The 14,102-nt window shown below is 36.2% G+C and overlaps 1 protein-coding gene across 2 annotated transcripts in view; it reads left to right on the plus strand.

The window, feature by feature from the left end:
* The window catches only part of CREBRF (CREB3 regulatory factor), an 86,583-nt gene that overhangs the window by 15,096 nt on the left and 57,385 nt on the right, over positions 1 to 14,102 (plus strand). For both annotated transcript variants that reach the window (XM_077137665.1, XM_077137666.1), the window contains exon 2: positions 8,868 to 9,074. In XM_077137665.1, the coding sequence (XP_076993780.1) occupies positions 9,066 to 9,074 (9 nt within the window). In that variant the 5' untranslated portion in view covers positions 8,868 to 9,065. The remainder of the gene's footprint in view (positions 1 to 8,867; positions 9,075 to 14,102) is intronic.

Genomic DNA, 14,102 nt, shown 5'->3' on the forward strand with positions numbered 1-14,102 from the left:
TGCAGCTTTGTAAATTACTTTATGAATCTAAAGATTCTTTTTTTTTTTTTTTTTTTTAAAGAGAGAGGGAGGAAAGGAAGGAAAGACAGAGAAGGAAGGAAGGATGGAAGGAAGGAAGGGAGGAAGAAAGGGAAACATTTTTAAACATTTTCTTGTTTTTATTATATTTTGTTTGTTTGTTTGTTTTTTACATGGGCTGGGGCCGGGAATCGAACCGGGGTCCTCCGGCACGGTAGGCAAGCACTCTTGCCCGCTGAGCCACCGCGGCCCGCCTCTTTTTTTTTTTGTATGCTGTATGATGGGGTCCCATTTCATTCTTTTTCCATGCAAGTATCCTGTTATTGCAGCACCATTTGTTGAAATTTTTGTTTTGGTTGGTTTTTTGTTTGTTTGCTTGCTTGTTTGTTTTTTGGGGGAAGTGCATGGACCAGGAATCAACCCAGGTCTCCTGCATGGCAGGTGAGAATTCTACCACTGAACTACCCTCATACGCCCCCTCCCCCCAAAGATTCTTTTGCTCCTTAAACCAACATAACTGAATTCACCCTCATAAAGCTAGCTGGGGGAAGGGTGTTAAGTGACCTGTCTTGCCCGAGTAGCCTTACTTACCTTGGTTCTAGGTAGCTGGGTTTTTGTGATAATTAAATGTGGAATTTTAGATAATTTAGGATTCTGAGTTGAGTTTTTGGGTTTATGTGCTCAAAGCAGCAACATCACAGGAACATCATATCCATGGAAAGAATCTGTGAATAAAAATAGCCACCATTTACGGAGTGTGTGTTTTGTGCTAGGGCTAGATACTTATCATGAATCACCATATACTGGCAAAATAAGATGAGAAACTCTTGCATTTACATATAGAAGAAGGCAAGTGAGCATCTGGAATGAAATATGTTCCAAATATTCATTTATAAAACAGAACCTTTATTCTCGAATCTAGAGGTCGCTCCTCCTAGAGTCAGCCCATTAGAAATATTAGACCCTCTCTCAGTGTTGAATGAGATGGCTGTGCAAAACCATATTCAAAACATTTCTTATAACCCTATGCCCAAAAGCTCTATATCAGCTGGGCTATCGTCTCTGCCTGTGGTATAGCCTGTTTAACACAGTAAGAGTGCATTTGAAATTTGCCCCTAGTATATGTTCATGCCACTTTAAAAAAAATGTTATATCTGAGAATGGATGGGGGGGGGGGACAATAAATTTTGAAGAGTCCAGGGCCCTGATAGCAGGAGTACCAAAGTTGTTAGGGTATGTCTTGTATGCACAGGTATATTCTCTCATGGACCGATGTCTGTTTTTATGCTGCTCCCTTTAATTGTGAAAGGGTTTCTCTTCTGTTTTTACATTTGGTAGATTTTTACAAAACAGCTCATAAAACTAAGTGATACCTTAAAACTCAAAACATGTCAGTACAGTGTCTGGATTTTCAGTTGGCTTAATTTTTAATCTTCCTCTTTTCTCCATCTCTGTGTTCTCTAAACAAGAAGTATCTCAGGTCTTTAAAATCGACTGAAATTTGAACAGAACTCTTCCTAGAAATTAAAAAGAGAGAGAGAAGTTCAATTTTTACTATTTTTATATATAATATACGTATATATATTAAAATATATAATATTTTTACTATATGATACTACAGCAGTTCAAGAATCAACTATTACAAGATACTTTGGATTCTATAAAAAATGCTCAATAAATATATATATGTATACTGACTTCTTTGTCAAGTCCTCTTTGTATATTAAGAACATTGTACCCTGACTCCATATCCAGAAGGACCTGTGTGGTCTTACGGGATTTCCCATTCATTGTTAACCAACTCGTCTGGATTAAGGCACGGCTTTTGGCCCTGTAGTGAAATAGACATGAGATATGATAGTCGTTCCAACAAATGTTACAGTCTGGTGCTGGAAACAAGGGGTTGGTGGGGAGGAAAAGGAAGAATATTGTGAGCAAAGGCATGAAGATCAGAGTTTCACTGTGGGATATCCTTAGTGCAGGTAAGTGGGATTTGCAAGTACACTAAGTATTTGGAGAAATATTAAATATATGAAATATCAATATAGTATTTCTGTTACATTTCCAGAAGAGTAGTAGAAGATAGGGTTGGAAAGATAATTTCACTGTTGAGTATTTCAAATTATTATTTAGGAGACATTTGGGAGTTGAGAGGTGTTTGGGAGCACAGGGCTAACGTGGTGTGGTTTACGGAGAATATTCATAGGGTGGGACATAAGCACTGGGGGGAGATAGAAGAGAGGCTGGAAATAAGACGATCCATAAGGAAAATATTAGAATGGCAACTATAAGAAGATGAGGGCCCAGTAAGGGCTGAGAAAGTAGTAAGGGGGGAAAAAAAGGAGGTGCATTTGTGCTCAGAACAAGGTAGATGGTTGTTACATCCTTGTTAAAGACTACTGGCATTATTTAACAGAGTGAGGGAGAAGGAAGTAAAGGGTCAAGGCTGAAGATCAGGGTTCCATGCCTTGGATGTCTGAGAATGATGGGACTGTTATTAAAAATAACTGATAAGTTTGGTTGGGGAGGTAGCCTGCTGTGTCTGAGGTGATAGGAAGTGAACGTGAAAAAATCTTGATCTCAGATGGTAGGGCTCGTGCCCTACACGTGTTTGGCCTGATGGTGTAGATTTGGAAGTCTTCTAGAGATGTTCTTTGAGGCACTAAGAGGCAAGGTTATCTCTGTGATGATAGGTTTGCAGTTAGGCGTCCATTTACTGAATGACTTTGGATAAGTCTCATCCTTGAGGACCTTTTTTTTATTAATATAAAAAGGGTTGGACAGAGGGTGAGGGATGACAGTAATGCAAATACTTAAAACCCTGACTACTTCACCATGTTATTTTATCAAAATGCTCACTCTTGTTATTTAACCAGGTTAACACATGATGATGTATAGCAATGTGCTTTGTAATCTCTAAATAGCTAAACAAATATAAAGTGTGAATACCATTGTCTCCAGTGGTAACCAGGGATAGTTGGGGTTAGAAATGCATGTTTTGGTTTCATTTAAAACTGTTCTGTTCTCTTATTCTTGTGCTCTGAACAACTTAATTGACAAGTACAAAGGCTGCAGAAAGCCCCAATATCTAGTACTTGATAGTTTTCAGAAATAAAAAGTTGCCCTCCCCTTTCAACTCATATTCACCCAAAGACCTTCTTGTAGGATCTCAAGGGGTTTTAAACCTATTTGTTGTTTGTGTAGCTCAAAGATTAAAGTTGGGCAGAAGCCTTTGGAAAGGAATTAAAAGGAATGCTGAGAGGACTTGGGTCTCCAAGACTGCATCCCAAGTAGAGATTACTTTTGAGATCTAATACCTTCTCTTAGCTCCTCAGGATTCTTAGTAAAATGTGGTGGCAATAATTTTAATTAAATTTGTGTGGCAAACCTAATTCAACCTCCCCATATATATATATATATATATATATATATATATATATATTTATTTATTTTGTATGCTGTACAGCGGGGGTCACATTTCATTCTTTTTCCATGTGAGTATCCTGTTATTGCAGTCCCATTTGTTGAGTTTTTATTTGTTTGGGTTTTTTGTTTGTTTGTTTGTTTGTTTGTTTGTTTTTTGAGGAAGTGAATGGGCTGGGAATTGAACCCAGGTCTCCCTCATGGCAGGCGAGAATTCTTCAACCCCCATATTTTTTAAACTCTGTGAGTGAGGGTGGATAAAAGGAGGCTGTTGGGTTGATTCAGGGATAAAGAGCTCACAAGGTGTTATCATGGAAATATCACATCTGCCTATAAGTACTGCTTTGGCTAGAAAAATAACCCTCTCTTACCCAGTTTTTCTCACCTAGTCTGAGTTCCTTCCTCTCCCCCTTCACCTGTCTTTCATCTCTTAAAGATTAGCAGCAGCGGGATTTGGAACATAAATAATTAGAATATTTTGCTACTAGTTCCTAACATAAACCATGTCCATCTAGTTTGATGTTTGCTTGCCTGTTTTCTCAATTTTGGAGTCTAGAGAACTGCTTATTGGAGGAAGAATAGTAATTCACCTGCCATTGAGTCTGCAGGGATTATATTAACATAATAAAGGGGAGAACTTGATCCCAACCTATCCCTCTCATCCCCTATCCCTGGGTGTCCTTTGCATTGGCTGCTTCTCCTTGATGGTTTGGAGGTTTTGGAATCTCTGATTTCTGCTCTACCATGGAGCAGGTAATGGCTTCACTTAGGAAGAATCTAAAGGACTGTTTAGACTCAGCTCTTGCAGAGTAAGGTAGAATAGTTTTCATAAGGAAAAGAATTAGGTGGTATGTACAAAGTATAGAAGACTAGATGAAATATGTGGTAGATGGGTCCTAGTCTGCCAAGGAGCGTGGGCAAATGATAAGCTGTTGTTCTTGCCAAAGGAGGGAGTCCCTGGAAATATACACGTTGCATAAACTTTTAAATTACCGGGTCAGTAGTTATTTTCTTTTAACTTTATTGGAGATTAAGCCCTGGGAGAAAAAGATTTATTTAAAATATAGGTCGGGACAGTTCCCATCCCTTAGAAATATGTATCTGGTAGTATCTTACAACAGAGAGAAGACCAAGAAGTCTGCCCACATGGGAGAAATGATGAGCAAAACCCAGCAAAGATTAGGAAACATCAAAATAAACTATGATATATGAATTATATAATAGCATAAATGTATTAGCATTTCTTACCTCAGAAAAATCTTGACAGCTACCCTGATAAATGTTAATGAGTCACAGTGTCACCATTGGGAGGAGCCAGTTCCCTCAAGTTACTGAAAGTGACATATTAACAAAAATCTATTTATCCTTCCAAATTAGTGGTGGCCTAAACTGATGCCATATGAAAGGAGAACTGCAAAAATCCTGGCCACCATATAAATGGAAATGTATAAATATATATATTTATATATAAATATATATATTTTTCCATTTATAAAGATTTATATTTTTCTAGATATAAACTTTTTTTTAAATTAATGTGTGGCCTCTCAGAGATTAGCTGAAACCCTTAGACTTAGAAGGGGCACAATTTAGGAGCTCTTGGATATGGATGAGCTTCCTGCTACATTATGATTAGTTATTTCAGTGGGGAAATTTTTAAATAAGTACTTTGACTTGCCTACCATCTTACTTTATCTTTTGACATGCCTAGTACATATAGTAAGCTTCATGTTTACATGTTTATAATCTTTATGTTTAAATGTACATTAAAAAAAAAAGCCACAGTAGAGTCTGGTGGAATGGGCTGTGAAAGAGATGGAAACTGTGTTTGTCCTCATGTGGTACTGTTGCTACTGATAAATCTCCTAGCTGCTTCAGGGACCTGGTTATCTGTTACAGGAGTATGTTCCTGTGCTCAAAGCTATTGTTGAAGATTTTTGAATGAGCTCAAGTACAAAATATCTATTGGTACATATTTCTGATGGCCCCCAGTCCTCCTCTCTTGCTTGAAAAACTCACAAAACTTTATTGGGACTTGATGAGGCAGTGCTGTGAATCAAAGGAAGTAATATCTAGGGGATTTAATTTAGCTTTTTCTCTAGTGTTTTTTCCAGAAATGCATTAATCTTAAGATAGACTGGAGGGCAGGAGCTGGAAGAAGATTTTGTGGTCACATAAGTTTGGGAAATAGTATATGCTGTATTCACCTGTTGATGGTTTATAGTGGACACTAACATGTTAAGTTTCCAAGAAATCCTGGGATAAAGGAAGTTTAGCGGTTTTGTTTAAGGTAGTATTTTTCAAACTTCACAACCCTTTTGTTGAGTAAGCATAATATTCCTTGGAACAAGTATTCCTCAGGTCACAGTGGGAAATTAGACCATTGTTTTTGATGTACTTTAATATCAAAGCTTTCAGTCAAATATGGATACTCTTGAAGTGTGAAGGCAACCTGAAAAGCAAGTCTTATATCTTCCTCCTCAGTGTTATTTGTCCATCTTGGCGCTAATGCTTATGTACAGGTTACAGTTGTGGATCAGTGTATTGTTATGGAAGATGCTGTGTCATGGTAATTTCTTTAGAAGCCTTTATCCTTTTTTCCCCATTTTTGGATGGGAAATCTAGTTCTTCATGGTTGTTTCACAGTAAATGTTTGTAATAGTACTAAGGATTTCTGGAAAATGGGTACAGAACATTGGGGATAGGATAGTTTGTTGTTAACTTATTCATTGGTTTTAGAGAGAGGAAAAAGTTTATCACTGGAAAGCATTTGTCACTCCTTGGAATAGAATTGGCGAACCACATCCCATTTGTTGCTAATTGAGAGACTAGGAGAAACAGCTAAGGATCGTCAATACCCAGGTGAACAAGCTCAACCCTTACATGGTAGATAACCCCTTTTTAAGAAATGATGTTTTAAAAACATTCAACCCTTTCTGCCAACAGCTGTCACACATGTTGAGCTTCTGAGTGGGGCCAGCTGTGGGGCTAAGAAATCATTACCAAAACATCCTATGGATGATAATCACCTTTCCAAATTTATCTTACTATGTCCTAATTTAATATCTCATTTAATTTTCACAACTCCCTTAATTCTTATTAAGGGAGAATTATTATTCCTCACATCTTGGAGCTAAGGCATAAATTAAGTAACTTGCTCTAACTCGTAAGGCTGTATAGATTTTTTTGTTTTTTTTAATAATTTTTTTATTTTGTTTTTTTAAATACCAAAAAACACCAAACAAACGTAGGCATTCCTATTTTGATCATTCCATTCTACATATATAATTAGTAATTCACAATATCATCACATAGTTGCATATTCATCATCATGATCACTTCTTGGAACATTTGCATCTATTCAGAAAAAGAAATAAAATGAAAATAGAAAAAAAATTTATATGTATCATATCCCTTACCCCTCCCTTTCACTGATCACTAAGGCTGTATAGTTTTAATCATAGGATCAAAACTAGAACCCAGATCTCCTGTCTCCTTAACAAGTGCTCTTTTGCTGACTGCATAAACTGAAGTTTGTTTTGATACCTAGTGTTTAAAGAAAATTTTAAGTAAGCATATTTGTATGGAAGTTTTATGGCTTAGAAGCTTTGGTAGCCAGGAGAGCATGTTGTTGTTGTTTTTTCCCTAGAGCTGAGGCAAATGAGACTTAGAAAGATTTCACTTAAAACTGTTAATAGGCTTCAAGTGATAGCTTCGATAGGAATTTTAGCCCTTTTTTGTTCAGTATTTCTCTGATAAACCAAGCTGTTGCTAGATAGTGTCTTTGGTCAAAGCCAATAAGTATGTGTTGAATGGAATTCAATTTCTTTCTGAGTCTTCAGTCCTGTAGTTGGTAGGAGTAAGTTTTCAGGTTTTAAAGAAAATCAAACTCTTCTCCCAGATTCAAGTGGTAGAGTAGACCCAGTTTGTTGAGTGCATGACTTGAAGCAGATGCCTTTTGTGGGTCTAGAAACAATGACTGACCTTACTGCTCTCAGGAATCAGGGGAAGGTTAGGACTGAAACTACACAGGCAGTAGGACCAAGGCTTGAGGCCACATAAGGAGATGCAGAGAAAGAACTGGCTTTTGGTGGGAGCAGGGAGCAGTCCAGTTATACTGTAGCATTAGAGATGCATAGTTAATTCTATTTCTAGATCTAGGCTGGGCACTTAACAGTGTTCCCCAGGCTAGGCCAGTGAGCTGGGAATGACAGCCCACCCGAGGAAAGTGCCTAGTAAAGACCCAGGAAACACAAATAGTCGTCAATTTATTAACCTAATTAAGCAGAACAATTATTGAGTCCCTTGTTAACTATCTCTTATTTGTTCAGCCAAGGGGCCTTTGAAATTGAAATAGTGTACTGCTCTAACCCTTTACCTCAGAGAATGGGTACTGATGGCATCTCAGTTTAAATGGCTCTTTACGTCAATCTAAGAAATGATACTGCATCTAGACTGAATGAAAGCAAGGATTTCAGTGTAGGGCAGTGATTCTCAAACTTTTTTGAGGCTCAGAATCATCTGGAGAGTTTATTAAATCCAGATTTCTGGACTCTGCCTCCAAATTTTTGTTTCAGTAGGTCTGGGCTAGGGTTCAAAATGTTACCTTTCTAGCAAATTTCCAGGTTGCTGTTGCTACTGGTCCTGGGATCACAGGAGAACCACTGATCAAGGAAAAGTTGTGGGTACAGCTGTTTAGTTTCTCCTGCCTAAAGTCATCACAGAAGAGAGAAAGGGAACTAATATTTAAGTCTCTTCTAAGCCAAGATACTGTGCTAGGTGATTTACAGTCATTTGATTTAACCCTTATTTCCATTCTCCAAAGTAGTCCTTATCTCCATTCTCTCCCTTCAACATAACAGATGTTAAAAATGTACTAGAATAATTCTTCCTTCAAGGATTACTTATAACTCAAAGAATAATATTCATGTACACCATTAAGAAAGTACATCTTTATCTTCAATGTAGAAGACATGTTAAATTCTACTACTATCATGTTTTCATTACTCTTCTAGACTTATATAGAAAATAGATTAATTTAACCGTAATGATTATGCATATGAAAGAAGGAATTGAATATCAAGACATTATTCTCTCATACAGTACATGAAGGAAATGAGAACTTTTGCTTTAAGGTTAATCATAATACATTTTTATGTTAACAGGAAAAAGGAGCCTGTTAATTTTGTCAGGGTGTCTTTTTAAAATGTTGTCAATTGGTTATTGACTATTTTGGAAACAAAAAAGGGGATGAACTGTTGAATTTCAGAATACTGAATACTGAGACTGAACAAATCCCTGTTATTGCAGCCACAAGATTTACAAGTTTGAAGTGATCTTTGTTAATGTAATTTTTGAAAGATTTTGAAAGGTCAGCTTGTTTTTAATGGAGCTCAGTGAAGTTACTTTGTGTTGTTGTTTGACAGATTCGCACAGAATTATTAACGAAAAAAACAAAAACAAAACAGAGCTCCAAGCAGTTGAATTGAAGGCAATCTGTGGAAACCTGCAATTTATTGTGAAAAATCATCTCTGATCTTGAGTTAAAAGTAAAGCTGGAAAGGAATTTACAAACGAGGAAGAAAAGAAGTTTGGAATTGGACTTACAGGATCTGGGCTTGGAAATGCCTCAGGTAAATCACGCAGAATAGGTGCAAAGTTTTGTATTTTCCCACTGCTGAAGTGAATACCATTGGTTCTGTAAGTTCTTTGAATCTTAACACAACCTGACATACTACCTTTTTTAAAAAAAAATTATTTTTATTGAGATATCTTCATGCATCGTACAGTCCTTCCAAAGTATACAATCAGTGGCTCACAGTATCATCTCATAGTTGTGTATTTATCACCATGATCATTTTTAGAACATTTGCATGGCTCCAGAAAAAGAAATAAAAAGAAAAAAACAATACATCCCACACCCCTTACTGCTCCTTCTCACTAACCACCATACATACTTACTACCTTTTAAAATTTTTTATTTTTTGTTTAATAAAATTATTTTAGATTTTAAAACTTATTTTTAAATTTTAAGTTTTTATTTGCTTATAAGGCTTTTTTTTTTTTTACATACTACCTTTTTAGGACATTTTATTTCTGACCTCAGCTAGTTTTGAGTACATGGCCTACCTTCCATTGCCTTCTCTTTCCTCCTTTGTTACAGTTTTGAAGTTCAATGCTCCTCACAGTGACCACTGTGAATAAAAAAAACTAGGTAAGAAGGTGGCTAAATCTGCTAGCTTTATTGGGGGTAAACCCACTCCCCTTAAAATTAATCTGCCACAGAAATCCTGTTTCCATTTCCTCTGTCTTCTTTCTGTTTCTCAGCTCATGTCCCACAAAACATGTAAGAATGATTATGCTGATTTCTATTATGGTGACTACTTTATTTTTAAAATTTTTTTTAATTAATTAAAAATTTTTTTTTAGAAATATGAAAACAAAGAAACACATTCTTAACATATGATCATTCCATTCTATATATATAATCAGTAATTCACAGTATCATCACATAGTTATATATTCATCATCATGATCATTTCTTAGAACATTTGCATCAATTTAGAAAAAGAAATAAAAAGGCAACAGAAAAAAATTTGTACATACCATACCCCTTACCCCTCCCTTTCATTGATCACTAGCATTTCAATCTAAGTTTATTTTAACATTTGTTCCCCCTGTTATTTATTTTTATGCCGTATGTTTTACTTGTCTGTTGATAAGACAGATAGTAGGAGCATCAAACACAAGGTTTTCACAATCACACAGTCACATTGTGAAAGCTATATCATTATACAATCATCTTCAAGAAACATGGCTACTGGAACACAGCTCTACATTTTCAGGCAGTTCCCTCCAGTCTCTCCATTACATCTTGACCAACAAGGTGATATCTATTTAATACTTAAGAATAACCTCCAGGATAACTCTCAAGTCTGTTTGGAATCTCTCAGCCATTGACACTTTATTTGCCTCATTTCACTTTTCCCCCTTTTGGCCAAGAAGGTTTTCTCAATCCCTTCATGCTGAGTCTCAGCTCATTCTAGGATTTCTGTCCCACATTGCCAGGAAGGTCCACACCTCTGGGAGTCATGTTCCACATAGACAGGGGGAGGGCAGTTAGTTTGTTTGTTGTGTTGGCTGGAGAGAGCGGCCACATCTGAGTAACAAAAGAGGTTCTCCTGGGGGTAACTCTTAGGCCTAATTTTAAGTAGGCTTGACCTATCCTTTGTGGGATGAACAAACCCCAAGATTGGGGACTCAGTCTATTGCTTTGGTTGTCTGCACTGCTTGTGAGAATATCAAGAATTTAACTTTGGGAAGTTGAATTTTCCCCCTTTCTTGGTGACTACTTTTGAGTTAATTAGTACAGGTTTGAGGCAGTCAAACTGATACCATAAATGAAGCCCTGTCAGTCCCCACTCTGCTCATCCAACTCCTTCCCTTCCCTCTCTGATGATTTGCTCTCATCTCTCCCTTCTTTATTTTCAATGCTGGGAAAGAGACCTGAAATAATGAAGGGGCAGGGACTCTTAGATGGCTTTCTATGGGGCTATACAGAGCTATCCCTTGGGCACAGGAAATCAGCAAGCTGCTAGGAGTATTTAATGACTCAAGGAAATAGGCAGCAGAGGTAAAAAAAAAAGGGGGGGGTAATAAAAAGACCAGAGGCCTACCTCTTTGTCAGATGGTCTACATTTTAAAGGTCTTTTCCCCTTGGAAGTTTTATTTACTGTTCATTACATACTGGAATTAAGGGCTATGAAACATTTATCTCCTCAAACTAAATTTTTTTTTAGGAAGAAAGATTCTGTAACCTGGAAGGATTGGGGATGATAGAAGATATGTGAATGGGAAGGTATAAACACTTAGACTAAAAAAGTAGTTTTTTAGTTTCTGCACAAACTTGCAGAAGAAGAACAGAAAGGCAAATAGAGAATTTTTGTTCTTCCCTATCTTCTTCCTTCATTCAAGTTACATTTCAAAGCGTGACCTGTTTGTTATTTGAGTCATTTTAGGAGTAGTGTGACCCTTGACTTGACTCTGGAGTGATTTGCCTGGATGTTGAAAAAGGGAATGGAAAGAAGACAAAAAAGTAGCTTTAATTCTGGGTGCTGATTTTCCTGATCTTATTTATTATAGAATAGATTCTACCGTTTGCAGGGATCAGGGTTAAGGCTACTGAGCTCATGCCCAAGTTACTGGTCTCACCCAAGAGCTTTTTAGGTATTGACTAATCCTGTCTTCATCATGTTCCTAGAGGCATTTATTGAATTAAGAGGCCCAAGTTCTCTTCCAGCTTGTTCTGGGAAGTAAGACATGGGACTTGCTTCAAGGGTCCAGAGAGACTGACTTTGATACCTTCTCAGACCCCAGGATATGGAAGGGAATTCCCCACATTTGGGAGTGAGAACAGAAAGTGTTAATAGGAAAGGACTTGAAGAAGTGTTAGATAGCTAAGTTAAAGTAATTATTAGATACTGCATACCGACTTTGTTGCCTAAATAAGCTTCAATTTTGAGAAGTTAGATGTTACTATTACTACCATCAGTTTGTTTGTTTGGTTTTTAGACTAAGGAATCTCTGAAGTATCCTTTTATTTTTATGGAGCTTGATTAAAGCAAATTACGTATACCCTCAAACTTTTAAAGTGAAATTAACAGTCTGCACAATTTATATGTTTCGGAACTGTTTGTTGACAATTTTGGCTTATAGGATTTTCCCTAGCAGTGAGAACAATAAAATATTAACAGTCATCTATTAATATTGCAATTTAAGCCACTAAATATGAATTTATTATACAGTTCAAATCGAGTGAAGCTTGCTTTTTTGTGAAACAGACCTGAATATAAGTGCCCTCCATTCCCCTAACTCCACAATATAAAAAAGAAACAAAACAGAAAGACACTATACCATGTTTATACATTGATATAAGCCATTAACATTGTAAACAAAGTTAAGTCAAAGTTAATAATCTGTTACACTGTTTTTTATAGTAAAACAGATTTAGTCAAATGGTCCCATATTTAGACAATCAAAATGATTTATGGATAGTGAAAATGTACGATTTCTACAATTGTACATTTTTCTTATATTAGCTAAGTTGCCTATATCATAGCAGATTTTGACAATACCAAGACTAGAATCCATTATCAAAAACAATATCTTACACCATTTTTTATTATCAGGCTCTGTCATAAAGGCCTGAGAGGTATGGAACAAACCTGTAGTGGCAGCACTCCATACTAATCCAGCATTATCTCCTACTGTCCTTGAATATATTCGAATTGCAATTTTAATATGGCTGGTCCAATTTGAATTTATTCTGTGAAATCACCTTGTGATAGAAGTGAACTCTTCTGAACCCATAATACCATTAAACATCCTGAATTAATAATCTTCAGAAATGCAAAATTATGGTTATCAGGACACTAGGTTCACAATACTTGATAAATTGGATAACTTTAAATTTAAAATTTGGCTTAACAATGAATTGTTTTTTAAGACACTTTTTAATCTTCCCTACAATAGTTGAACAAATCAAGGTCTGGCAAAATTTCAGGATAAAGTTTCCACTGGACTTATTGAGAAAATTATCAACTCATTTCTAAAACTAAAGTCAAAATTCAAGAAACAGTTTTTCTGCTAAGAACACTTAAATTGTCTATTTGAATTTTTTTCCTTAACTTTTAAAAATTTTTTATTAATTAAAAAAAAATTACAAGAAAGAAACACAAACATTCCCAACACATGCTCATTCCGCTCTACACATACACTCAGCAATTCACAATATCATCACATAGTTGCATATTCATCATCATGATCATTTCTTGAAACATTTGCATCTCTTCAGAAAAAGAAATAAAAAGACAACAGAAAAATAAAACGAAAACAGAAAAAAAAATTTACACACCATACCCCTTACCTCTCCCTTTCATTGATCACTAGCATTTCAAACTAAATTTATTTTAACATTTGTTCTCCCTATTATTTATTTTTATTCCATATGTTCTGCTCATCTGTCAACAAGGTTGATAAAAGAAGCATCAGACACAAGGTTTTCACAATCACACAGTCACATTGTGAAAGCTGTATCATTATACAGTCATCATCAAGAAACATGGCTACTGGAACACAGCTCTACATTTTCAGGCAGTTCCCTCCAGCCTCTCCATTACATCTTGGATAACAAGGTGATATCTACTTAATGCGTAAGAATAACCTCCAGGATAACCTCTCGACTCTGTTTGGAATCTCTCAGCCATTGACACTGTGTCTCATTTCCCTCTTCCCCCTTTTGGTCGAGAAGGTTTTATCAATCCTTTGATGCTAGGTCTCAGCTCATTCTGGGATTTCTGTCCCACGTTGCCAGGAAGATCCACACCCCTGGGAGTCATGTCTCACATAGACAGGATATTTGAATTTTGAAATTTAATTTTATAATCTAAGAAAGTGTCAACCTTTAAACTGCCAAATATAAATCATTTCATTTAGACGTGTTTTTTTTTTTCCTTTTGAAATCTGAATATATTTCACTTCAGGGGGCAAAAATCCTCTTAAAACAACTATTCCAGAACCATTTTTTAAAAAATCAAGATCAAAATCATTCCCTTTATTGAACACTATATTTTTAAAAATTTGGATCTCTGTTCACCTCCTGT

The sequence above is a fragment of the Tamandua tetradactyla genome, chromosome 20 (genome assembly GCF_023851605.1).
Source record: "Tamandua tetradactyla isolate mTamTet1 chromosome 20, mTamTet1.pri, whole genome shotgun sequence".
Taxonomy (NCBI): Eukaryota; Metazoa; Chordata; class Mammalia; order Pilosa; family Myrmecophagidae; genus Tamandua; species Tamandua tetradactyla.